Here is a 27108-nt window from a genome sequence, read left to right as displayed (position 1 = left end):
TTATGCCATTCTAACATTAAATATCTTCTGTACCATATCTTAAAAGCCAACATTCTCATATTCTTCATTCTTAGTTTTTCTCAAGGAAATTAACACATCATTAGGAAAGGGAAAATAAAAACTTTCCTAATGAAAGAACACCAAGAATAATCAGAGGCACTGCATTTCCTAACTTAAGTTTAAGCAGCGAGGAGTACAGTGTATCTTAACAAGTTGTATCTCACCAACAGTCTCTCCAGCCTCCCCACCCCACATATTCCCCCTCCTCTCTTGTATCTAACTTCTAGCTGTGAATACAGTTACTTGCCAGGGACTCAAGCATGTTCAACTAACCCTCAGCCCCAATTCCCATATTCAAAACTAAATTTAAACCTGTAAGAAGAAATAGAAATCTGACAAAGCCTTTAAAATAATAAAACTAATTTAATAATAACTGACACCATGAAAATGAGTAGAGAAAGCCACATATTTTAAGTGAATACTTAATATGTACACACATAAATTAATTGAAACAAAAATGTACACAGAAAAATTATTTTCTAAGTATTAGTCTTAAGATGCTATCAGCCATATTATTTATTACCTATACACACTCACTTGGTTTAATGTATTGTCTGTCTTTAGTTCTTTGTGATTGGAGTACTGGATATAAATCGGTTGGTTACGAAGATGAGGTGTCACAGCAGAATAGTAATTAACCATAGTAATAGCTGCTTCCTCTGTTGCCAGTTCCAAAAATGCCTGAAAAATGAGTTTAGAAAAATACCATGAATTAAATTTAAATAAAAATTACCATTTTTAACTCAAACTACTCAAGTATCTATGTAATCTAGTCTGCTAGTTAAAACTGCCTACAATATAACTCTCATTGACATTTACTGAAGGGCTGGAAGAGACAGTTGTTAGGACCACTTTGCTTTTCCAGAGGACCCAAGACCACACCCTGACATATACCTACTTACTATGTCTCACAGGTACTTTAAACTATAATTCCTAAAATGTGACACTTTGGCTATGGTAGGTACTTCCATTCACATGCATAGAGCCATAAACATTACATAATTTGAAAATAATAAAATATATCTTAGAAATCTCTTAATTTTAAATATATAATTAGAGCTAACTTAATGATTTACTACACCCCATAAGTCTGTTTTTTTTTTTAAACAAAAACTAAAGAAAAGAAACATCTTCTAGCACTAGAATTTTATTATTATTACCCTAGAGATCTCATTTGGAAAACATAAAGGGAAAAATTTTAAATGGCTACAATTATAACATTAGCTCTATTTTAGAAAATATACTGCTCATAAATTCCTCTAAACAGAATCATTAGTCATTAGAAAATTGAGACTAGAATGCTCTGTTCAATACACCTAGATCCTATGGCTACTGTCCCTGAATGAGTGCCCAAATTTAAGCCAGGTTTCTACTATGCCACCAGAGAGGTAAACTCAAGCTATAGATGCCACTAGAGACCTGGTTTCTGCTATTTAAAAAAATACGAGCCAAAAAACTGTGCAAGAATTTTAAATTTTGTCAGAAAATTAACTCCCTCGTTAAGTGACAGACCATTCCCATCCTCTGTAATCTAAGGTTTAAGATGTGAGCAATACTTGTAAAACCGTACCTGATTTTTTCCTTTCAGCATAAGGATGTTAGTCACCTTACCAAAAGGTAAACCTAAAGCAATAACTTCCGTTTCAGTCACTTCACCAGGTAACTTTCGGATATGAAGTACACGAGAGGGTGCCCCATCCATTTTATCTTCTCCTTTAAATTTCTTACTATCATTACCGTTGGCTGAAAGAAATTCAGAAATATTCTTTATATCAGGAAGAAAAAATATATTGATTTCTATGAAAAGTTAAACATAACCTTAAAACATAGGCAAGTATTTTTAAATTTAAAAAATAAAATAAGTGTTTCAAAAGAGATCATTAAACCATCAATTAGTTAGTTACCATCAAGCCATATGCATAGTCTATGTAGAATAACTAGCAAAAATATTAAAATTCTATTTTATTCTGAAACTGTCCAATGACTAAGGAACACAAGTATATTACCACTTAATCCCTTTAGCCAAAAGGGATACATTCCAAAGCCACAATCCTAAATCTATAAACAGCTAGACGTTAGCTCTATAGAGGATTTTTCTATGTTAAATGAATACAGTAATATTTACTTTATATTGAACACAGTAGAAGCTTATTAAGAATTAGTAAAACAGAACAAAAAAAAAAAAAACAAAACAAACCCGAGTTCAAATTATGTACTTTTGTACCATTAAAGTAGACCAGTAGCATCCATTCCAAAAAATAAGTCTGTCTTCATTACAAAGTTTCACCAAAAAAGAAAAACACTCTGTAATTACAGATGCCTATAGATTAAGTATTTCATACAGAATTATGAAAGGCATTTCTACACCAATCAGTTGGTGATAATTTACTAGATACTTCAAGCATGCTGAGACTTCAACTATCATGAAAACCCTTTTACATGCTAATTTATCCATGGGTACATTTTAACATAAATATTAAATATTTTACGATGCCGTGGTGTGCATGTGAAAGTCTGAGGACAACTTGCCAGTCAGTGTTCTACCATATGGGCCCCAGGAACCATTGGGTTGGCAGCCAATGTCTATATATGCGGAGCTACCTTGGACCCCCAGAAGTCTCTGAGCACACCATTTATCATATATTACTCAGTCCTGAGGTACTTTCAGAACAATTTCTACTTTAAAAAAGGCAAACAAATGAAGCTTTAAAACTATTTCTACTCCAACACTTCTCTAAAGTAAAAACCTATTTCCTATTTCAATCTAACACCAACATCTTAATAAGTAAGGTGAGTAATGTCATTACTGGACTCTGTGAAAGAATCATGTTGCTCTGGCTTCTACTGCAATTATAATCCTCACAACTGTTTATCTAAAACTGCTGCTTCCTTTAAAACATTCTTAAGCTCTCCTATAGTTTACTATAAATGACCTTCCAATTAAGGCAAGGGACTCTGGTTACAAACTAAAATAAGCCTCTTCATCTTTGAGTCTACCAATTTTCTGGACCTCCCTTTATGGAACACGTCCCACCAGTAACTGGGAACTATTAACCCTCCCTTACTAGACCTCTTCCAATCACGTGAAATTTACTGAGCTATTTTATGATCCAGAATATACTGTATCATGATGAGCATCTTTTATATATACACTTACAGGTTGCTCTATAATTACCTGGTATAGTCTTATAAACATGGCTTTAAGCCAGTAACAGAGCCACTGTTCTAATTCTCTATTGTATCTTTTATGTACAGAGTGTTAGTGGTTCAGTTTGGGAATTTGACTGGATTTAAAAATCACTGTGGACTCTTTGGGTGGATGACACCTAAATGAACATCTGTACAAAGTCCCAATTTATTTCTAATATCAGAGATCAGACCTCTACTCTTGCCTGATGCGTCTAAAACAAAAAGGGGGAACTGTAGAGAGCTGCGGAATGCTATGCCTTAAAGATGGAGCTGGTTTCCGCCTTCCACCTTCCCGATGGTGAGTGCTCTCTGTCACGAACAACTCCACATTTGGCTAAGGCTGAGGATCTGGCTTGCTTCCATGTATGTGGACCTATCTGCATTGCCCCCGTGGCACGCCTGGATTGGCTACCCAGAGGCTATTTAAGCTGTGGGCTGGCTTTCCCCGGGGTCCGAGGATTGTTCAATGTTCCTGAATAAACTGCATTGAAAAAAAAAAAAAATCACTGTGGAAACACATGTCGTATACTAGGGTACAACGGGATAATTCCCAAAAAACGTTAGATGAAAAGACCCAGGATGAATGGGGTGGCACTGTACTATAGCAGGAGTACCAAAGGAACAAAAGAAAACCCAAGTTAAGAACCAATGCTCATTTCTCTTTACTTACTGACTATAGACCCAATGTGACCTGCTACCAACCCTGTGCCACCATGTCTTTCCTGTCCCAGTAAACTCTATCCCTTCTTAAAAATATAAGAAAAAATAAAAACCCTCCTTTAAATTTTTTCATGTCAGGTATTGGGTCACAATTCAAGAAGTAATCCAGGGAGAAAGAGATAACTGTCCATAAATTCCTGCAAGATGTTCTTCTCACAGTACAGCTAGCATTGTACTTGTCAGGTGTTTCATGTCCTGTTAAGGCTGTTCCAACAGTTCAATAATACTAAGTTTTCTGATAAATATGAACTAGGTTTTTCTATATATGTTAATACTTCTTATCTAAAATTTTATGCTCTCACATCAATAAAATCAAACTTTAGGTTTTCTGTTTGCATGAAATAGAACTTTCTATCCTTTTATCAGTAACCTGTCTTTGTTATTTTTGTCTTGCTCCTTTCTCCCACCGCCCCCCGCCCCCCCAGAGCTGAGGACTGAACCCAAGGTCGCAAGCGCTCTACCACTGAGCTAAATCCCCAACCCCAATAACCTGTCTTTGTAAACCTGACTCTAGAACAGTAGTGATCCGCTAGGGACTCCTATCACATTAGTGAAGTCTCAAAATGGATCGGAGGCTAGGGCGGTGAATGCTTTCCCACTTCTTTACAGAAGTCTCCTAAAGTGACCTTGCCCCCATTATTTCCTTATAGTTGCACCTACCTGAACGATTATGATTATTATCGGTGCTTGAGACTAGCATGGGCTGGTCTGATTGACTCTTCTATCATAATAAAGGCTTTTACTCTGAACAATAAAGTTAGACCTGCACCTTGAGTCTGGTCTCTGGAGTCTGATTCCTGGGATTCTGAATGGCGCCATTGCTACTCACCCCACTTTCCCAATTCCCGATCCCCACAGAATTATTTACATTTGCCATTTCATAGTTATTGTCATTCTATTAAATTTTAAAAGGTCAGCTTGTATTCTTTTATTGTGATTCTTGTTAAATGTCTATTACATTTATTATTAGTTTTCAATTATTTGGCTACTCTGGGCTTCAGTCCATGTTTGTTTTTCAAATTAATGCAATAATGGAGGGGGGAGCAGGCCTTACTGAGTTTCTTAGAACTCTAAGTTCATGTTTAGCACAAACTCAGAAATATTCAGTAATTTTTATTTCAAATATAGATATACATGTGTGTACATATATATGTGCATAAACACACTGCTCCATTACCTCTACTTACTATCCAGAAATCCAAATATGAGTTTGGGAGGAAGGTAAGATTTCTTGCTTCGTATTCCCATAAGCATACATTTTCTTTGGCAGTCAATAAATTTAACTTGTTTTTATGAAAGTTTAGTAACCATTTCTCTGTTGTTGATCTTAAGCAAAATTTCCATTTCAAATATTCTATTGTTCAAGCAGAATACGTTTATGCTTTTTAAAATAAAAGTTCATTATCTAAAGACATTTCATTCTCTGTTCAGTTATTATTTCAATTTTTTCCTTTAAACTTAATGTTTATTGTCTTTGCATACTAATTCTCCTAGCTAGACATTTTAGAAGTCTTCTACTGAACACTTGATTCTCTAGGTTATTTTCCTCTCTCTTCAAAAATTTTGTAAATTTTGATTGTAGGCTACTGATATTATGGATGACAGATACAGAAGATTTAACCCTGTCTTCCTTAATGGTGGTTATACATACAAATAATATATAATATTTATATAATATAAATACATATATGTATGTAGGGAATCAATTACAGATAAAGCCTTCACATCCTGTCATGTTAGACTTTCAGTTTCTTAAACAAATGGCACTTACTACAAAATATTTTATTAAAGATCCAGGCTTTTTGCTACTCAAATTTTAAGTTGAGGGCACCTGGAAAGATGACTACATCTAACTTCTTAAAACTCCAATGTCTCAGAGCACTGTTCAGACTATGAGATCACCATGTTGCTCTCAGCCCTGAAGTAAAGCAATTCCTGATATATATTGCAAAGTTTCGACCTGTACAAATGCAACTCAGCTATTATCTAAAATTCTGATATGACCCCCCACACCAAGTTCTGTCTGCCTACATCTGCAAAACTTTCTTTTATTCAGGATCCAGGTCCCCAAGCCCTACATGTTTAGAATCACAATGAGTTTTTGTGGTCCAGTGAAGCCTAAGCCTCTCTGCTTTATCTGTGTAGTTGTGGCAGCAAGGTACTTCAACAAAGCAGAAAACCAAAGTAAGAGGAGACTCACAGAGGTATTTCCTTTCATTCAAGTTTATACTTTCTTTTCCTCAGTTCCAACAATAAACTTTGGTTTGTGCATTTGGGAGACAACTGGAAAAATGGTCAAGACTACTATAGTTACTCATGTATAGCTCTAAATATTAATTTTTGAAACATTCCTAGTACCAATTACTATCTGTTATAAATAAAAAACCTGACAAATCAGAGTTGCAGACATCTGAACCTGTCTGTTTATCAGAATCATGGCCTTTGTTTTATAACTGTTATATAAAAATAAATAATATATACAAAATATTCAGCTTTACATCATCATGCTGCAGCTGGCATACACTTTACCATTTTTAGTTAACTGAAACACTAGGACTGTATATGTGCAAATCCAAGTGTAAATCAAAATAAAAAGTTAACTGAAAGAAATGTGTTCATCCTTTTGTGATCTTTATTATAAAAATGGTTTCAGAAAAGAGTTGTAAAATGTAGTTTTAAGAAAAAATAATCTAATTATAGCAATAATGATAATAATAAATATCTAAAACATATTCTTATCAGTCATAAAACTAAAGTCTAGGATTACTATGTATTTCTTCTTCAGACATAAAAGATTAATTCAGACTTACCCAAGAAAAGCTCTAACTATGGAGATTAAATAAATTTGTAAGTAGATAACAAAATGGAAATTCATTAAAATATTAGAGCAATAAGAATGGAACAACACAGAAGACAACTGTGCAGGTCAACTTTAGATTTTTATGTACATTATAGGCAATAAGGTTTGTGATATAAAATAACAATTAAAGATTGGTGACACATAAACACAAAAATTAAAAATATAAGAAAAGTATAAAAACAAGTCATGTGAGAACAGTTTATTATTTTTTTTAATTAAAAAGAAAGTTATTAAAACTGAGTGTGTCTGAGGTGCTGAGAGTCCCAACTATATGGGAGACTAACACAGAGAAACAAGTATGCCCAGCTGAGCCCAGGAGGTAAAGGTTAGCCTGAACAACAGTGAGAGACTATCAAAAAAAGAGAAAGAGAAAGATGGAGAGAGTAAAGGGAGAAAAAGAAATTAAGGCTTTTGAAAATATTAACTACAGGATCTAGGTAAGTATACAACCCAGATTTGATCATTGTAGTAATGTATGTTTAGTAAAATGTCAAACTGTAAACAAATGTCTAGAATTTCTTAGTCAGTTATAAACAAAGAAAGCAATTTTTTAAAATAAAAAACCATAGTTAAAAATAAAGAAAGGACTCTGTCACGAACAATTCCACATTTGGCTAAGGCCGAGGATCTGGCTTGCTTCCATGTATGTGGACCTATCTGCATTGCCCCCGTGGCACGCCTGGGTTGGCTACCCAGAGGCTATTTAAGCTGTGGGCTGGCTTTCCCCGGGGTCCGAGGATTGTTCAAGGTTCCTGAATAAACTGCATTGAAAAAAAAAAAAAAGAAAAGGAGCCTGAGGAAGGGGCATGGGTGGAGCAAAGGAAGGGAGGGTGGGTTGGGAGGGGAAGAGGGAGGGAGCTACAGATGGGATACAAAGTGAATAAATTGTAATTAATAAAAATAAAATAAAAAGAAAAAACAATATAAGAAAAAAAATAAAGAAAGGAAAACTGTGGGACTGGGGTACGACTCAGTGGCAGCGTATTCTGCTGGCATGTGTGAGAGCTTGACCTCCGTCCCTACATCATAGTAACAGCTAAGGAAACTGAATCCGACTTAGAAACACTACTTGCCCACAAGAATTGCCAATTTCAGCTTTTAAAACAAAAGCTAATCTGACATAAATTATGCTTTAGCTTTAGCATTCTGCCCAGGAAAATGGTAAATGAAGGCTGCTAAGACAGCAACACTTACCTGTAACTACCATGCCACTCATATTAGAGTTGGGACTACTGAGAACACTGCCTGAGAGTAGCTCGTCAGATCCTCTCTAGAAAAACAAAACAAATTACTATAAGACACTGTAATTAAAAAGATACTAAAGTGTACCTCTTTCATTTCCAACTTTACAACTACTATACACGATTGAATTCCTAAAAAAGTGGTTCTCAACCTTCCTAATGCTGCGACCCTTTTAATATAGTTCTTCATGCTATGACCCCCAACCATTAAATTATTTCATTTTGCTACTGTTATGAAACCTAATAAAAATATCTGATATGCAGGGTATATGATATTTGACCCCTGTGGGGCTTGCAACAATTCAAAAGTTGAGAACCCCTTGTCCTGAAACAAAAGATACTATGTTACCCCTTTTTACTATCCTATCTTTCCCAAGTTAAAGTGTCCATTTACTTCTTTCAACCAAGTCCCAGGAAGAAAAAAAAAAGTTCCATACCTGATTCTTTGAAAGGCAATACCTCAAATTTTTACCAAAAAAAAAAAAAAAAAAAAATTGGGGGGGGGGGCAGTCTGTCACAAAAGCATTATTTGAATCTTCTACTCTAATAGCTTTCTGTATTCAAATAAATCATTCAAATTTCAAAATAGGCAGCCTTGTCATTGACAGGTATAAAATATCAGCAACTAGAACACTGAAAATAAAACCAACATCTAAGGAATGAGAAATTTCATTGTGCAAAATTTTAATATATGAATGAATAAATAGAGGACAGACTGACTCATCTTAAAATTGTTTAGGGAAAGGTTATAATGTCTTGCATGTTCACACCACTCAGTGATGTTTTTGGATTTTGGAAATATCTGTATGTTATGAAAATATATTTCACTAAATAACTATTTAAAGTGACTAAGTCGATTCTTTTGACTATTTTAAGAATGTGTGTATTTTCCCAGCACTCTGGGAAGCAGAGGCAGGCGGATCTCTGTAAGTTCTTGGCCAGCCTGGTCTACAAAGCAAGTCCAGAGTAGCCAAGGCAACACAAAAAAAACTCTGTCTAGAAAAAAAAAAAAAAAACCACCACCAACAAAGAACGTGTTTTTACATAGATGGACCAATAGTATTTAAAATAACTAAATAATAAATGATTTAATGAACTTAACAGAATAAAGCTGGACATAAAAATCTAGATGATAAAATAGTTGTGTATTATAAAATAGAAAAAGACAAGCAAAACCAAGTCACTGCACAAAAGTTGGCTTCCAACTATATGAGGGCAGTTTCCTATAGTGAATAATATCAGCTCTTCACTAAATCATTTCATACCTGATTCTAAAAGTAAAAGGGTAAAAGTGGGGAAAGAAGAGATCTTTAGTGCTTTATTTACCAGAACAAACCACACAACCCTTTAGAAGGGCCAGTGTCTGGTGTCCAAACATCCAGCATCACCCCTACACACAACGCAGTCTCCAAAAGTAAGCATGACATCTTTAAACTGCCTGCTTTCTTCTCCACCCTAGAAGATCATAAGTAACTACAAAGTAATGATCAGGAGATCCAGGTTCTAAATTAAAGGGAAGCCTCTAACTGATTGCCTGCCACTGTGCCCAGCTCTAGGTCCTTTCCTTTAGTAAGTGTCCAGCTCTAAGTCCTTTCCTTTAGTAAATTAACAGAACCCAAGAAAAAAGCTGTGGGAATCACATATTTAGAAGCAATGTATAACAAGCAGGGGCTTCTGACAGGCATCCCAAAATAGAAAAAAATTTGAAGACTGAATACTCAACCAGAAGAATCTAAGGCTTTCTCTAGGTATAATGTCAGAAGTTATTCATAGGACAACCAGTTGTTATCTGTTTTTGAAGAATTAATTGTTTGCTGGTAGGAAAAAGCTTTTAAATCTTATGGGGTCAAGGAAGTCCTGTGTTGACTGCCACTGGATACAAGAAAGAAGACAGTAAGTTTGTTTTACCAAACACATTCCAACAGGCTTTCACCAATCAACAGAAGAACCAGAGAAAAATAAAATGTGTGAGGAACCAAGCACACACCTGCAATCCCAGCACTCAGGGAGAGAGAGGCAAGGCAGGCAGACTACTGTGAGTTCAAGGCCAGCATGTTCTACAAAGCAAGTCCAGGGCAGCCAAGGCTACATAGAGAAACCCTGTCCTGAAAACCCAGTAGATAGATCGATAGATAGATAGATAATATGTTCAAGGAATTGGTTCATCTAATTTTAACATGCCAATAATGGAACATGCATGGAATATTAACATTTAATAACATGTTAATATTTAACATGATATTAAAACATCATTAAAAGAAAACAAAAGGATATAGCTTTCAAGATACAGGATTAAGCAAGAACTTTTAAACAGAACACCAACAATACAGGAACTAACTCTAAGTATCAAAAGATAGGACTGCATGAAAATTAAATTTCTGTACAGCAAAGAAAACAATCAGCAGGATTAACAGTCTACAAAATGGGAGAAAATACTCATCAGCTATGCTTCAGACAAAGGGCTGTATCTAGAATTTACAAAGAATTGTGGAAATCACATACCAAGGAAATAAAAAATAACAAAGAATGAACAGTGTTTTAAAAAATTAAAAATGGCCAATAACTATTTTTAAAATCACTCAATATCCCTAGCCATCAGGGAAATGCAAATTAGAACTCCTTTGAGACTGCCTCACTCCAAAAAGAATAGGGTTCAACAAATCTCACACAAAATGGAGAGGGTGTGAAGGGGAAGTACTCCATTCACTGTTGGTAGGGGTGCAAACTAATACAGCTGCTGTAGAAAACAGTTTGGAGATTTCTCAAAAACTTAAAAAACTACAATGACTCAACTATCTTACTCCTTGGCACATATACCCAAAACTCCATTCCCTTCTACAGAGATATCTGTATGTCATCATTACTGCTGCTTTGTTCACTATAATAAAGAATAGAAATTAACACAGCTGCCCATCATGAATGGATAATAAAATACTGATATATATATATATATACATATATATATATATATAATGAAGCTAAAAAATTGCAGGAAAATAGATGGACTTAAAATGTGTAGTATTAAGCAAGACCACACAATATCAGAATAAAAAAACCTGCATGTTCTCTTTCATATGTAAAATGTAGCCAATAATATATGCACATCTGTAAATAAATGTACATGTGGGTTAAGCAACACATTACAAAGAGAACAAAGGCTAAATATAAGGGGATGAGAAAAGACTGAATTCAGGCAATGAGGAGGTAACTATGAACGTCATTATTTTTCTAATTCTGCCATAGATTTTTCTTCTTCCTAGTGGTGGATAAGCACATATATGATACTAAAAATGCAAAGATCAATGTGAAGCTGCACAGTAAAAATAAAAACCAAGCCAGGTGCTGGTGACATATGCCTTTAATCCCAGCATTCAAGCAACAGGCATGCAGATCTCCGAGTTTGAGGACAGCTTGGTCTACAGAGAGTCCCAGTTCAGCCAGGGCTACACAGAGAAACACTGTCTCAAAAAACCAAATAAAAGAGAGAGAGAGAGAGAGAGAAGAGGAAGGAAGAAGGGAGGGAGGGAAGGAAATAAGGAGGGAGGGAGATCAAAAACAATGTACACTTACTCAGGAAAAAAACAATACCAAAAAAAAAAAAAAAAACCCACACCAGACTAGCAGAAATTAAGAAACTAAATACTTAAAGAAGTGGCAGTAAGAATTTGAAATGTAATGCTAATCTGATACTGTTGCAATGTATTTGTTCAGTATATCTGTTCACACTGTGAACTCCCAGTTTGTGTTGCTTCCTGGAAAAACCTGTTTCTACCTGTGCCCTCACACACACCTTTAATCTAAGAGCTTTCTGCTTTAAATATTATGAACAGGATTAAATGAAGTCAACCAGAGATAAAGAGGCAGAGCAAGCAACCAGTTGATAGGAAGTAAACACAGAAAGAAACAAAACAAAACAGAAAAACAGAGAGAGTAAGAGGAAGTCAGAACAGACAGAGAGATGCACAGGAAGTAGAAGGGAGATTCAGTTTGAGAAATTTTTGAAACTGCATGGAGAAGGAGGAATCCCTCTTGGGATGTCAGCTGAGGAGGAAGGTCAGCTGGGTGCTTTCTCTGCCTCTCAGAGCTAGCAGGCTTTCACCCCAGCATCTGGCTCCTGAGTCTTCATTGCTAAAATCCAACGACTGATACTTTGTTAACAACATTAAGTCAGGATGAAACTCTGGCACATAATTCACTGTTACCTGGTAAAATTTAACATAGCCAAGTCTCAGTATACACTCTTAAAAAAACGGTCCTACATATACCAGCACTGCTCAACCTTTAAAACCTTATCCAAATATCCACCAAATGAGATAATTTGAGCATTTTCAGAGAAGAGCTCTCCACAGTATTATGCAACTGCACATATAATTTGGGTAATTACTGAAATCATCACTGAATCAAAACAGAAGTCACAGCCATAGTCAGGTGTAGCGGCTCACACTGGTATTGCCAACACTGAGGGACTGATGCAGAAGGATTGCCACAGGTTGGAGGCTAACCTGGGCTACATAATGAGTTCCAAGCCAGCCTAGACTGCAGTGTAAGACCCTGCCCTCTCCCCATCCACAAGACAAATTATAGAAAACATTATTTAGATAACTATTTTCATAAAATTTATTATATTTGTATGTGTGTGCCTATATGTACATATATGTATTTAGACCCAAGTATCTGGGAGAAATTAGTTTTGGGATCCTCAGGCATATGAAAGTAAGTAAATGTTCATGCCCTGTGTATGACACAACATAATTGCTTATAACCTATACACATCTTCCAACACATACTTAGTCTCTAAATTACTTATATAATACAATATAAATGGCACACAAAAAAAGCAGGTTTACTGAATTGTTTACAAGGAAAAGTCTTCACATATGCAATCAATTTGGAGGTACTATTTTCAATATAAGGTTACCTGGATGCAGAATATAAGCCAATGTGCATGGAAGACCAAATGACTATATACCTTTTTCATTTACACAACAAAATCATATTGAAAAGGAATTTTTAAAACATCCTCAGGACACACCTGTGTTAAGATACAGAGGGAGGTAAAAAGCATGCATTCTATGCATATATATTAACATTCACATTTTACATGGTAGAGAAGGTGTTAAAAATATTGTTAGTAAATTAATTCAATTAAAGTTTGCAGGGAGAAAATGAGTAAGAACAAGGCACTTTAGCCATTCCAAATGAGCTATGTCTATGAAATAACATCTAAAACAAATGATGAGAGAAACAAATCAGAACGAACAACAATTAATATTGTAGATTAAGATATCACACAAGGCCAGGAATAGGGATCAGCAGGTAAATTGGTACAAGCTTAACGAGAGTTCAGATCCCCAGAATCCATGTATATAAAGGTGAATGTGGAGCCACTGATCTGTAATCCCTGTACTGCTACAGGAACATGGAAGGAGACAAGAATTATCCTGAAACTCCCAGACACCTAAGCTGAAGTTTAGTAGAGAGACACTGCCTCAACAAGGTGAAAGGTAAAAACCTTCCCAGCAACTTTCATTTACCTCCACGTGTACAACATGGTACACATGCCTCACTCACTCAATCAAGCAACAAGTAAATCTTTTAGAAGCTACCATAAAATTTTGTCACAAGCAAGAGATACAACTTGATATTATATAAAATCTAGCTCATAATCTAGTTATCTCTCCTTCTCATCAAGCAAGACTTATTTAAAAGGGAAGGGCATGTGTGAAGAAGGGGGAGGGAAGGTGGGATTAGGAGGGGAGGAGGGGCTTATGGGGGGGATACAAAGTGAATAAACTGTAATTAATAAAAAATAAAAATTTAAAAAAAGACTTGTTTAAAGATTCATTTTTATTGTCTTATCTTTTTGTGTCTGCATGTTTATGGCATATGTGTACAGGTTCCCATTGACTACAGAAGTAAACGTTGAATATCATCTTAGTTCCTCAAATAGAGGAGGAACCCGGAGGCAGGAGCTGATTGATATACAGGCTATGGAAGGATACTGCTTTCTTTCTTAGTCATCACGGCTTGCTCAGCCTGCTATCTTATAGAAACTAAGACCACCAGTCCAGGGACAGTACCACCTACCATGGGCTGGACTCTCCCATCAATCACTTTTATGCCTACAGCTGAATCTAACGGTGGCATATTTCTCAATTGAGGTTCCCTCCTTTAGGATGACTCTAGCTTGTGTCCAGTCATAAAACTATCCTGGACATTTCACCTGGAGCTAAAGTTACCTGACATGAATTAATAAAGATGCCTGATATAAATTCTGGGAGCCAAACCTGGTTGTCCTCTGGAAACTGTTAAAATCTAGGCCCAAGATTTGCTTTCTAAAGACCACACACACACACACACACACACACACACACACACACACGTACAATCTTAGGACAGAAATATATAAAGAAGGCATGGGCCATACTCTTTCTGGCCAGACAACCATGGCAGACATAGGAAAAGTTAAAAACAGGAGCCTGAAAACTCTATTTTATTCCTTCAAAACCATCCTAATATTTACGCACCTATTTAAATGTCCATGAAATTCACTGTAATATGAATTCTACAATACATCCCATGTTTATCGAAGTACATTAAGATTTTTAATAAAAAGCACAGTGAAAATGAAAAATGCAATAAAATTCAACTCTTTTAACTAAATAAAATTTTAAAATAAAATTTAAATAACTGAATCAAAAAAGAAATCTAAACTTCAAACATGGACTTAAAAACATGAAGATCTTGGCATAGGAAGCATAAATCATAAGCTGAAAATCTGTTTAATCTTCCTCATAGTAAAACAAATCCAAACTAATTCTGTATTTGAATACTTTCTCACCCACCAGACTAGCAACACTACCAACTTTTTTTTTACTGAGACAGGGTCTCTCACTGGGACTTAGGGCTTACCTACTTGTTCTACAACAGTCAAGCAGCAAGCCCTGGAGACCTTGTCTCCCCTCCTGCCCACTTCAGGTATAGGTACATACTACACAGTCTGTTCTTACTATGAGACACAGACATTTATATTCTAAATAACAAAAACAACCCCCACAAAAGCATTTAGAAACAGCTAGTAAAATTGTATTTGTATTACCCATTGTTCCAAAAATTTAATATTTAGCAGCTACTCTAAAGAAATACTAGAGATTTTTTCATACTGTAAAGAGCAGAGACAGTGAAAGAATACAGAAAGCATGTTTCCTTATTACAGCCATGCAGTGTCATCTAGGAAATATCTATCACTTAGTAAAATGTCAAGATATAAAACATTATGAACTAAATACTTTCTACCTATTGTGGGAAAAAAATATAGAAATTTACACTTGAATATAATGAAATGAGTTGGATAAACCAATCAACTAGTGAAAATACATCTATAAAGAGAATACAAAGCAGTGGGTCAGCTAAGGTTCTTTGAATGTAGGTTGTTTCAGGTCTTTTTAGTTAATAAGTTTTAAAACGCAAATCTAAAAATGAAAACAAATCTACCATTAATTCGGTGATAAAACAGAGAGTAATTTCAATAAAGATTATACTATGCTTTTGTGACATATGCCCTAGAGACAAAACATGACTACATAAAACCATACAGTATATTGAATAATGGTGTATTAACAGTGCTTTTGGAAAACTTGTGTCTTTTAAAAAAGCTAGAGTTTTTTAAAGTGCTATATTAATACTAGCAAGCAAGATTGTTTCAGGGACAAGAGGTATAAACTAAGATCAGGAGGCTCCAAAGATGAACGGATGACTGAGCACTTTTTCTTGCAGAGGTCTGCGTTTGATCCCTAGCACCCACATGTCAATTCACAACTGCCCCTAACTCCAGTTCTAGGATGCACATGATACAAAAACATACATGTTAGCAAAACACTCATACACATCAAATAAATAAAAACGGTATAACTTTAAATATGGATGAGAAATAAGAGCCAATACCGTATTTCTGTCAGAAAAAAAAACCACTGAAAGGATTCTGAAACAGTAACAATCTTAGCACAGTATCCTCATTACTGTGCTTTCTAAGGAACATTTCCTACACTTTGAGCACAGAGGCTTTTGAAAAGCGTGGCTGATTAATTTTAGAACAAAGATACTTCAACCACATATCAAAGTTATTGGTATTTGAAGTTCCACCTGCCCAAGATGTAATAAGTATCATTTTAAAAAGAATATTCACTATAATAGATTAGATAGTAAATGTTAAAATGCATGATTTCAAAATGGTAGTAACAACTAAAAATGAACTCATACTAACTACACTGGAGGTTGATCATCAGAAAAATTGTGATGGGGGAGGGACTTATGAGACACAACCCCTCCTTCCCCAAGGGAGTACTAGCAGTTAATGGTCGCTAAGAGGGGGATACCATTTTCTTTAGTGGTATAGACATACTCCAATAAATAACCTCCCACCTAGGCGCATGCACGCAACCCCAGTAAGATCAAAAAAAAATATTATAGTAGGAGGAGGACTCCTTGGGAAGGAGGGTTACAGCAAACGAGGGAGGAGAAAATGAGAGGAAAACAGGAATGAGAACAACTACAATTCATTACAGACATGAAACTATTAAAGAGTAAAAGTTATCCTGCTTCAGTTTTGAAAATGGTATGTGGCTACAACGTAAATAAGTAATTCATGAGCAAAGTTCTTAAAGGAGGACTTTATTATGAGGAGGAATATATTATTTTCACAGTACCAATAAGACTACACAATCATTTGTTGCTAAAAGTAAATGATAGGCGCATTCTGTAATGAGTATGTCAAGCTGACATCTCACACTACTGATGAATGTTAATGTCACAAAATGAACCAGACATTCTGTTCCTCCTGAAATAATAAAACAGAAACGACACAGAGCATATCAAGATATTCTTGATTAAACCTATATGTGATCAAGTTTCATCGAATTTAGAAGTTCATAATTAATAAAGAAAATATGAGAAAGATGAAATAAGGTATAATCAGAAGAATACTGAAGGGTGGAAATTGTACAGATGACCCAGTTTCTCTAACAATGAAATTACAAGGAACAGGGTATAGAAAATGAGTTTTATCGATAAAAATAAGTCTAAGACACATCAATCAACATGTTGGCTTTTCTTTGTTCCTAATGTAAAAGAAAAACTATTTGTGATATTAAGAGTTGTTTCAAATGTTACTGTATAAAAATAGTGTCAATATAATCAATAGATAATCATTAACTTTTGATGAATTTTTAATGAAAAATACAAAAAGAGCTCAAGATCAAGAAGACAAAAAATGGGTCTATTTGTTTGGCAAAGCTTTTTATAGCATTCTTTGGTTATAGGTGAAATGCACTAGAGCAGTAGTTCTCAGCCTGTGATGCCCAACCCCTTTGGGGGTCAAATGACACTTTCACAGGAGTCTCATATCAAATCCTGAATATCAGATATTTATGATTCATAACAGTAGCAAAATTACTGTTTTAAAGTAGAAGCAAAATTAATTTTATGGTTGGGGGTTGCCACAACATGAGTAACTGTATTAAAGTTTGCAGTATTCGGTTAGAAGGTTGAGAACCACTACACAAGAAAATAAAGTTAGTACTTTCACTTAAAATGCAATTAAGCATAAAGGTATCATGAGTTCGCCCTACAAATCTGTATTTTAATATGATAATATCACAAAGGATTACTGCTCAAATCACAGGACTCTTGAATGTATAGCTAAAATGTGAGATTTACCAAAATCAACTCTTTCCCAGTTACTGTGACAACTTCCAGGTACCTATGCTGTTTCCTATGTAAGTGTTTTCCTTTCAAAATCACTGACTCTCAAAACTAACCAACAGCTTTAAAACTACTAGCACATCCAAAAGTTTGAAATTACTTAGTATTGTCAGAAGTTAAATCTTTGTTACAACTGCTAACTTTTCATGAACATTATACTCTTTTATGCGTTATACTGGTTTATTAAGTGGCAGAAAGAACCAGAAAAAGGCATACTGAATAAGCAAGCCCAGCCCCTGCCACCTCTGAAGAGGTGGCCCCATGATCTGTAAGAAAGCTGACAGAGCAAAACCAACACTCTGGTTAAAGCAGCATTCCTGAACAGTCTCTGCTTTAGTTCCTACCTTTAGCTCCTGCCCTGGCTTCCCTCAATGACACACTGTAATCTGTAAGCCAAATAAACTCTTCCCCAAGACACATTTCCAGTTATGGTGTTTATCATAGCAACAGAGAAGTAAATAAAACCACACAGCAGAAAAAGCCCATGCCTTTGATCCCCAGCACTTGGTGGGGAAAGGGGAGGAGCACAACTTAAGTTCTAAGCCAATCAGGTCTACACAATGAGTTCTGAGACAGGGCTACATAGTGAGAACCTGTCTCAAAAACAAAAGCAAAAAAAAAAAAAAAAAAAAAAAAAAAGGAAAACAAATTATGAGGAAAAGCAGAAGAAAAATAAAAAAACAAAAATATTAACAAAATTTCATGAGACTGAAGTGAGAACATTAATAAAATCAACAGAATAAAAAATCAAAACCAAATATGAAAAATCAGTAAGCAAGCAGAGAGCCCAAGTGACTCCAGGCTCTAAACCATTGGAAGTATAGCGGGAAATGTGCAGTGACACACTTCAAGCTTCCAAGGCACACAGATCTGTGACTTCAAGGCAGGCCTGGGCTAAGGAGTGTTAGGCCTGAAAAAAATAATAGTGACACCCTACCTCACAAAGAAGAAAAACAATACAAATCATAATAGTGTATCATAAACAATTTCATGCAAATAAATTAACATTCTATGTAAGACCAAATTCTATATAATTCTATATAAGACCAAATTATGAAAGTCACCTAAGAAGAAGTAAGTAACCTGAATATCCCCACCCTCAGGATGTAGCTGAAACTTCCCCACAGACAAAACAAACCCAAGATCTAGAGTTTTCACTTTTGTCATTCCCTCCTTAGCTGAAGGTTTGTAGTACTTAAATTCCTGAGTAAGGAAGAAGTAATATTCACCTTGAATGGAAGAACAAGGTAACACTGCTGACCGTTTCCATCCAACTTAATACTTACCACAAGTTATAGACAAGAAAAACAATAACAAAAAGAAAAACAAAACAAAACAAACAAACAAAACAAAAAACATGGCAACCAAACATCTGGATATCAGTGAAAATTGTTAGGAACTAAAACAAGCATCAAATTTACAAAATGGATTTGGGAAGAGTACAGAATACAACAACATGCAAACACAGTATTTCTAAACTCTTGTACCGAACAATTAAAGCTGAACTCTTAAAAACATTTTATCAGTACAGAAACTAGGAATACTTGGGGATAAATCCAACCCAAAACAAACAAAATATATTAAACTTTTACAGTGAACTCTTAATGAATAATGCAAAATAAATAAATTTAAGGCCCATGTGAAGAGAAACTATTTTGTCATTGATAAAAAAAATAAAATAAAATCAATATTAAGCTGTCAATTTTCCTCAATTTGCTTCACATATTCAAGCCAAGTCCTGTAAGATTCCATCATGCTTTCTGTAACTCAGAAGGACCAAAACTCTGACAAACAAAGTCGGTTAACCAAAGCAACCTGTATCAAGAGTCAGTATGAAACTAGCACTTAAAACAGTATGCTTTTGGCATCAGATAGATAATAATGGGTCAATAGGAATAAAATCATATATAGGCAAGTATTTGTGTGTGCGCGTGTGTATGTTTTTGACGAAGCTACAAGGTTAATTAATGAAAACATTCCTTTTAGCAAACGTTGCTGGAAAAACTGATGCCCACATCTGAAACAAGAATTTTCTTTTTCTTTTTTCTTTTTCTTTTTTTTTTTTTTTTTGTTTTTCAAGACAGGGTTTCTCTTGTGTAGACCAGGCTGGCCTCGAACTCACAAAGATCCACCTGCCTCTGCCTCCCAAGTGCTAGGCACCACTGAGGAAGTAAGAATTTCCATGCTTTAGACTTTTTTAGAAGGATTAACTCAACCTCTGATTTGTGGGACTCTTGACTTTTATCTCTCCTTTTCCTGCTTCTCATGTTGTAGGCTTCGTCTATATTTCTTTCACCATCTTTCTCCCTTTCTATTTTCTTTTAGGTGTATGTGTGTATGTGTCTGTTTTTAATGTAACAAAACAGAAAGATACTTAAAATAATTGAATCCTAAATGCAGGAGAAACCTAAGTATTTAACTGAAATGAAAACTCTCAGAAAACAAAGAAGTCATTTTAGGTTAGGAAAGGCTTAGACAGGACAAACTGCACCATCCAAAAAAAGTTGGCCAACTAAAATGGAGTTTACCATTTTCTGAAGATCTTTTTGCCATTTTCAAAGGCAATGTGTAGAGAATAGAAGGTGATAGAAAATTTGTGCACGCTACTGATAAAGACATGTCCAGAATGAAGGCTGTCAAAACCCAAAAATAAAACACTATCTTAAAAACGTGAACAAAATGTCAATAAACAAGCTAGGTGTAATGGCTATTCTTAGTTGTCAAGCTGACTACCCCTGGACTTAACCAAACACCAAGATGCTGGGTATATCTATCTGTAAGGGATTAACTCATCAGAGGGTAAGAAGACCCACCCAAAATCCAGACCTTTTGATGTCAGAAGGTGGCAGCCTATATGATGGACATGAAAGAAAGAAGTTTTTGCTTCTGGACTGCCTGCCCTCATTCTCAAAGACAAGTTCATATATCCTGCTGAGGCATTACTTCACTGGATTTAAAGCCCACTCCTTCAGGATTCCAACATACACACAAGACAGCTGAAACTGAAAGTCTCCTGGACTGAACTTGAATCCTTAGACTTTCGGTCAGAAGACGGCCATTATTTCACTAGCTGAACCACAGCTGTGGCAATTTGAATGAAAATGGCCCCACAGACTCATAGGGAATGCCATATTTAAAAAAATTCGGGTGTGCCTGGGGATGAACTTTGAGGTTTCAAATATTCAAACCAGGGCCAGTCTCTCTGTGTCTTTGACTCTATCTCCTCTCCCAGTCTCTGTCTTTCTCTGCCCCCTCTCCCTCTCTCTGCTTCTTCTTCAGCACTATGTCTACCTGCCTGCCACTACGCAGGACTAAACCTTAGTCTGTAAGGCAGCCCTAATCAAATTTTCCTTTATAAGAGTTGTCTTGGTCACAGTGCATCTTCACAGCAATAGAAACCCTAAGACAACAGCCTATTAAGCTATTGAATAAATTCCTTTAATCCAAGCACTTTGGAGGCAGAGGCAGGCAGATCTCTTCTAGCTGGAGGCTAACCTGCTCTATACAGTGAAATTTTGTCTCAAAAAAAAAAAAAAAAAAAAAAACAAGAGGAGGAAGAAGAGGTAGAACAACAGCTGACAAAAGGCACACTGAAAATGCTTATAATAGATACCACGAAGAAATACAAATTAAAATCAGAATTAAAATATCATTTCACACCCACAGAACACTGAAGACGTCTCTGGAGGAACTGATATTTTCATACCCTGTTGGCACCAAGATGGTACAGCCACTGTGGAAAAGAGGCTGCAGTTTCTCAATCAGTTAAACATTTGCCTAACACGATTCAGCCATTCTTAACAATGGACCCCAGGAGAAATAAAAGCGTATGTCTACACAAAAATGTAGAGAAATGTTCCTAGCAAGCCTCTACTACCCCCAAACACAAATGCCCACTACAAGTTTTTAATTACCATACAGTGTTATGCTACTTCCGCGTAAATAACTTGAAAACTTCTGCTGAGTGTGACGGAGCAGAAGCCCTCCCATTCCATTTAATTAACATTCTAAAAATACAAGTAAATCTAATGACAGCAGGGCACTGGCTTCTGGGGGAAAGAAACACAGAAGGGGGCAAGACAGCATTTCTAGGAGTAAAAAGTTCTACCTCGATTGCAGCAGTGGCTTCACAAGTGTGTATATTCAAAACACTCCATAATTTAAATACAGGCAATTAAATTCATATACTAAAATAAACATTTGAAAAGGTCAAGACTGGGTCAGAATACAATGGATGTGTACAAAAATAAGACAAGTGGGTTAATATGCAAATCAGTAATTTTCTAAAATGTGAAAATTTAAAAAACACCTACACCTAAAAAACTGAATTGTGAATCAAGCAGAAATGCATGCTACATTTTCAATTATTTTAAACATGCGTATATTATTTTTCTTAAAATTATTTTACTTTTACAAAAGTTTAAGTGCTCAGACATAATTCTGACACCAAGAGTGTTTAATCAATATTCTAGAAAGTGATATAAAAAATTAATTTAAACTTTGCACCTTTATATTAAATAACTTTTTAAAATTGGTAGTAAATATTTTTGTACAATTTAATCGTTTCTCCTTAAACAATACAGAATGCTAGTAATACCAACAAATCCTTCCCAGGCAATCTAGTTGAATTCTCCTCCCTTTTTTCCTGACTACTCAGGAAGTTTAGTGAGCTAACTTTACTTATCTGCTAGTAATAGAACAAAGACTTATTAACTCATTCTTACAGAGTACCTTGTATCAGAATAAACAAAAGAAATCTATTTGCGGAATATCTACCACCATCAACACATTTTGTACTCTTGAACTATTTCCTGACTCCAAAGCTCTTAACTATCTCAACTTGGAAAATGACTGTCAATAAAACTAAATGTTCTATACCTTATGAAGTTCAAGAAAGAACATAATATTAAAGCACAGACATCTAGTTCATTATTAGAAAGAAAACACATTAACATCTCCTAACCCTTCCTTAAGATTAAACAACCATGAACATAATTTTTTTAAGATCCAAGAAAAATACTGGTGGTCAATTTCACTAATACAGTAATACTAACAGTTCTCCCAAGGGTATTTATATTTGAGGGGTCTTATATTTATACTTATAATTATGGTTGAGCAAACAGGTGAAATCTCCTTATTACAGGCTTGGGCATAAGCTAAAAGACAAGAAATATGCGCTAACAGAGCAGACAGGCTTGAAACCAAAAATCTGTAATACACCAAGATATTCAAAGATCTATGCCTTCAAGGAAGTGCCAGATGGTGAGTATGGAGTCAACTGTGAAGGCTGAGCAGTTTTCCTACCCAAGAAGTGAGCAAAAACAAAACAGCTCTTTATTGACTCAAGCTGAAAGTACTTAAACAACTTTCTTCTTTGGTATTTCCAATGTGATTCATTCCTAACACACACATTTCACTTTAATCAGAGTCACACTGTCTTGAACTTACAAAGTTAACACTATTTAAGGAATTCTTAAAAATCAGCTTATTATCAAAGCCCACAGTCATTAACACTATCCAACTGTATAGTTGTTATAGACTCTGACTTTACAAATTAAAGGAAATATTTTATGCTTGGGTTTTGTTGTCAAGGCTAATTGAAATTTTCCACTCTTGATACTATATTCAACATCCCTAATTTTCATTTTACTTTCAAACAAAAAATCTCCTACCTTCACACCAACAGCAACCTCAGTGACAATTCTGTAAAGGAAAAAAACAATAGTGTCAACCTCTTATTCCTCTAATGATCACTGCTTAACTTCAAAACTTTTAAGATTGTTCATAAATTCTACAGACACTGGCAATGTAGTTAGAAAAACAAATACACAGATGCTCACTGATACTTTTTTTAAAACTATTATTTACTTGGATTTAAAAAAAAAACAAAAAACTTTGAAACACAACATGTTTGTCAGTTTAAGGAAACTTTCAAGAACCTTTAACAGCAAGATGAAAATCCAGAACACTAAGCCATTCCTACAGTGCCTGTATACTCACATTACCAACAGAACTCAAGTTCTTTGGTAATCTAGAGAGACTCTGGGAATTGGAAAACATGAATTTCTGCTCAAGTTGTGCCAACAATTGTCTGGAGGGAATTCCGAACATGTCTGAATCTACATTTCATGTGGAAAATAATATCCCACTAAGGTACTTTGTGGCAATGATTTCTAAGGTCTGTTAACTTTTCATTATCTCTTACAAACATCAAATAACTCTAGACTGATCACCAACTTAAACTCGGCCTTTACTTTTAGATTCTTCAAATACTGACACTCATTTTAATAAATGTTCATGTTAAGTGAATCTTTTAATCCCCCTTCCCTTACAAGGGCTGTAAGCAGTGTCCTATTTTTAACCAGAACTGTAACCCCTTCTCTGAACAATGAGTTGAACTGAGTCATTTGAGATGTGGAGTTAACAGGGGCGGGACATTGGTCCTCATCTTTTCTCCCAGCTCTCCTCCAACTCAGCATCCTATCTTCCTGACCAGGCTCTCAAAGATGCAACTTGACTCTGTCCCATGTTTGCTTGGGCTTTTTTGTTTGTTTTCAGTTTTGTTTTGTTTTGTTTTGTTTTTCTCCACTAGAAGAAAAGTAAGGGGGGGAGTACTAAGCAAAGTGGTGGGGGGGAGAGAGACAGCCCTGTGTGGATTATCTGCTCTTGTCTCTGCCATGCATGGCTTGGTGGCCTCTGCCCATGTGACTGATGCTGCCTCAAACACTTCACGGCGTTTTGTTTTGTTTATGGTTTAATTTCCGGGCCCTCTGGGCCAAGCCTTGAATTTTTTTTGTTGTACAGGCATTTCCGTGGCCTCCCGCCCCCGCTCCCAGACTCGGATGAAAACAAAGGAGTGTGACATGTGCCCTCCTCTCTCCCGCCGCCACGCGCCCTCCCCTTCCCCGCGGTTCCCACTCGGCGATCCCGCCGCGGTGCTTCGGGCGAGGCCGGGGACGGCGGGCCTCGGGCCTCGGGGCTCCGCACAGGCCTCCCCGGGCTCGGCCCGCCCGTTCGCGCCCGCGCCGGAGCCGCCGCCGCCGCCGCCGCGGGGTTCGGGTCCCCCCGCGGCGCCGACATGGCTCCCGAGGGGGCAGGGCCGCAGCGGGCTTCCCGCCCCGGCCCCCGCCGCCCGGCCCCGCCGGGTCCCCACAGCAGCCCCGAGGCCTCCCCGGCCTCCCAGCCCCGGCTTGCGGTTCGCGCCGCTCGCCGGAGCGGCCGAGGGGAGCCCGGGGAGGGGTGTGTGTGCGTGTGTGTGTGTGTGAGTGAGAGTGTGTGTGTGTGTGTGTGTGTGTATGGATGGGGCGGGGGGTTGGGTAACGGCGGCGCGGCCTGGGAGGGGCCGCCCGAGCGCGGCTCCCCGACCCGACCCCGACCCCGGCCGCGGTCCCGCGGGCCTCCTCTCCGTCCCCCATCTCCTCCCGGGCTCCGGCGCCTACCCGTCCATTGCCGAACCGGACAAAGCTTCGCTCCCAAGAACCGAGCCACGCAGCCAGCGAGCCACACAAGCGGCGAGAAAATGGCGGCCAGGGCCCGACGGAAATTGCCGAAGGTGGCGGAGCGCACGGGGCAGCGCGCGGCGGCGGAAAGAGCCGAGCGCGCGGGCGCCCGGCGGCGGGAGACGAGCGGCTGGGCACAGGGACCGGGGGAGTGGGCGCCTCCGCCGTTGGCTGCCTCCGCCTGCCCGCGCGCTTGCTCCCGCCCTCTGCGACGCGCCTGCTGCAGTGGCGGGCTGGGCGTCCCGGGTTCCCTTCCGTGGGCGGTGTGAGTGGGACGGCCTCCAGCCTGCACCCTGTATGCCTCAGGCTGGCCCGGGCTGCAGGATTGCTCTCAGGGAGCTTGCACTTTTCCCTCCAACCCCAAGATGGATTACCTCCTTCCACAAAGGCCAGTCCCAGCCCCAGCCAGGTGACCCTGCACCGGCTCAGCCCTAGAGAAAATCCTTTAGGACTGCATCCTACACCGTGTTTACAAACTGTCCATCCTCAAAAGGCTTACCCTGCTGAACGAGTTCCATCGCCTAGTGAAAAAACAGTACTTCCTAAACAAGGAGAGCACATCTGATTGGAGTTTGCTTCCGAACCTGGAATCAATCAGGCCAAGTGGAAGGAAAAAAAAAAAAAAAGATTCGCATTTTGGTTAGTAATTATTGTGCACCTGTTTTTTTACACAAACAACATATTCCCAGTTCCCTACATGAGAACGGTTACTCACTGAGCGAGGTGCCAGAAAGTGTATGCTCCAACATTTGGGGCTGTGGAAAAGTGAGGATGGGAGTGAAGACAATTGAGTTAGCATTGGTTAGAGAGAATGAAAATGTTAAAATGGCCTAGACAAAGTCACTCTTTTTTTCCATAGTACTCAAGGTCTTAATATCATAGTATGGGGTGTATATGGGGTTTTGCTATTATGTATTTGTATAATAGCCTTAATCAAGCTGGTTTTGGAAAATGTTTGCCGGATGACACTAGTGCCAGCGCCCTCCTTCCCTCCGTAGTACCTCCTCCCACACTCACCAACTGCGTTTCTCCAGGTGTTCCCAATGCCTCCTCTAGATCTGCCCATGACACCTTCAGGAAAGCCTCTTGCCCTCGCCAGCTGGAATTTCGATTCACCGAAGGGTAGATCGTACATCATTTTTAAGTGATTAGTCAGAACCTGGCCCCAGCTACTCCAGAGGATGAGGTCAGCCTGGGCAACTTCGTGAGACCTTATTTCAAAAGCAAGCACAGAGAGAGAGAGAGAGAGAGAGAGAGAGAGAGAGAGAGAGAGAGAGAGAGAGAGTTGCTATGAGGACGTTTCAAAGCTACCAACCGGTCGAGTATTCTTGATTTGCCTCAGGGACTGTCAATTCTTTTTAAAAATCTAATTTCCTATAATGCCTCTCTTTTATCTACCCTATTGACTTATGATACATAAAGGACCAATTGTCATTTCCATTAATAATAGTTTCTCATGTGTTGTGGTTTTGTTCTCATAGTTTCCCTCAACAATTAAATTTGTATGTTCCCAAAGGAGGAAGGAATACCCTCTCTATTTCATTCATGCTCTGTATTTCTCACATTGGCTCAATCAACGTTGACTAATTGGGTCTTGCTTTATCTCAGGAAGACAAACTGTGAAAAGAGGAACAGAATTTCTCCTGTCAAGTGTCAGGTGGTCACTGAAATATATTCTTTATTTTTCCTCCAAATTAAGTATAAGAGAGAAAACATAGTCAACATGTTGGCTTACTTAAGTGCACACTCTGTAGAAAATATTTCAGGTAGCTCACAAGTC

At 37.4% G+C, this 27108-nt stretch overlaps 1 protein-coding gene across 4 annotated transcripts in view; it reads right to left on the bottom strand.

The window, feature by feature from the left end:
• Ptbp2 (polypyrimidine tract binding protein 2) overlaps positions 1 to 25540 on the bottom strand; it is a 58707-nt gene extending 33167 nt beyond the window's left edge. For 2 of the 4 annotated variants that reach the window (XM_021663344.2, XM_021663345.2), the window contains exons 1-5: positions 25269 to 25540; positions 23502 to 23532; positions 8024 to 8099; positions 1631 to 1803; positions 598 to 741 (exon numbers count right to left, since the gene is read on the bottom strand). In XM_021663344.2, the coding sequence (XP_021519019.1) occupies positions 598 to 741; positions 1631 to 1803; positions 8024 to 8099; positions 23502 to 23532; positions 25269 to 25276 (432 nt within the window). In that variant the 5' untranslated portion in view covers positions 25277 to 25540. The remainder of the gene's footprint in view (positions 1 to 597; positions 742 to 1630; positions 1804 to 8023; positions 8100 to 23501; positions 23533 to 25268) is intronic. The other 2 variants (XM_021663346.2, XM_021663347.2) reach the window with 1 other exon arrangement.
• Positions 25541 to 27108: the final 1568 nt, after the last annotated feature.

The sequence above is a fragment of the Meriones unguiculatus genome, chromosome 10 (genome assembly GCF_030254825.1).
Source record: "Meriones unguiculatus strain TT.TT164.6M chromosome 10, Bangor_MerUng_6.1, whole genome shotgun sequence".
Lineage (NCBI taxonomy): Eukaryota > Metazoa > Chordata > Mammalia > Rodentia > Muridae > Meriones > Meriones unguiculatus.
Note: the sequence above shows the minus strand (reverse complement) of the source record. Positions and strands in the feature narration are given on the sequence as shown.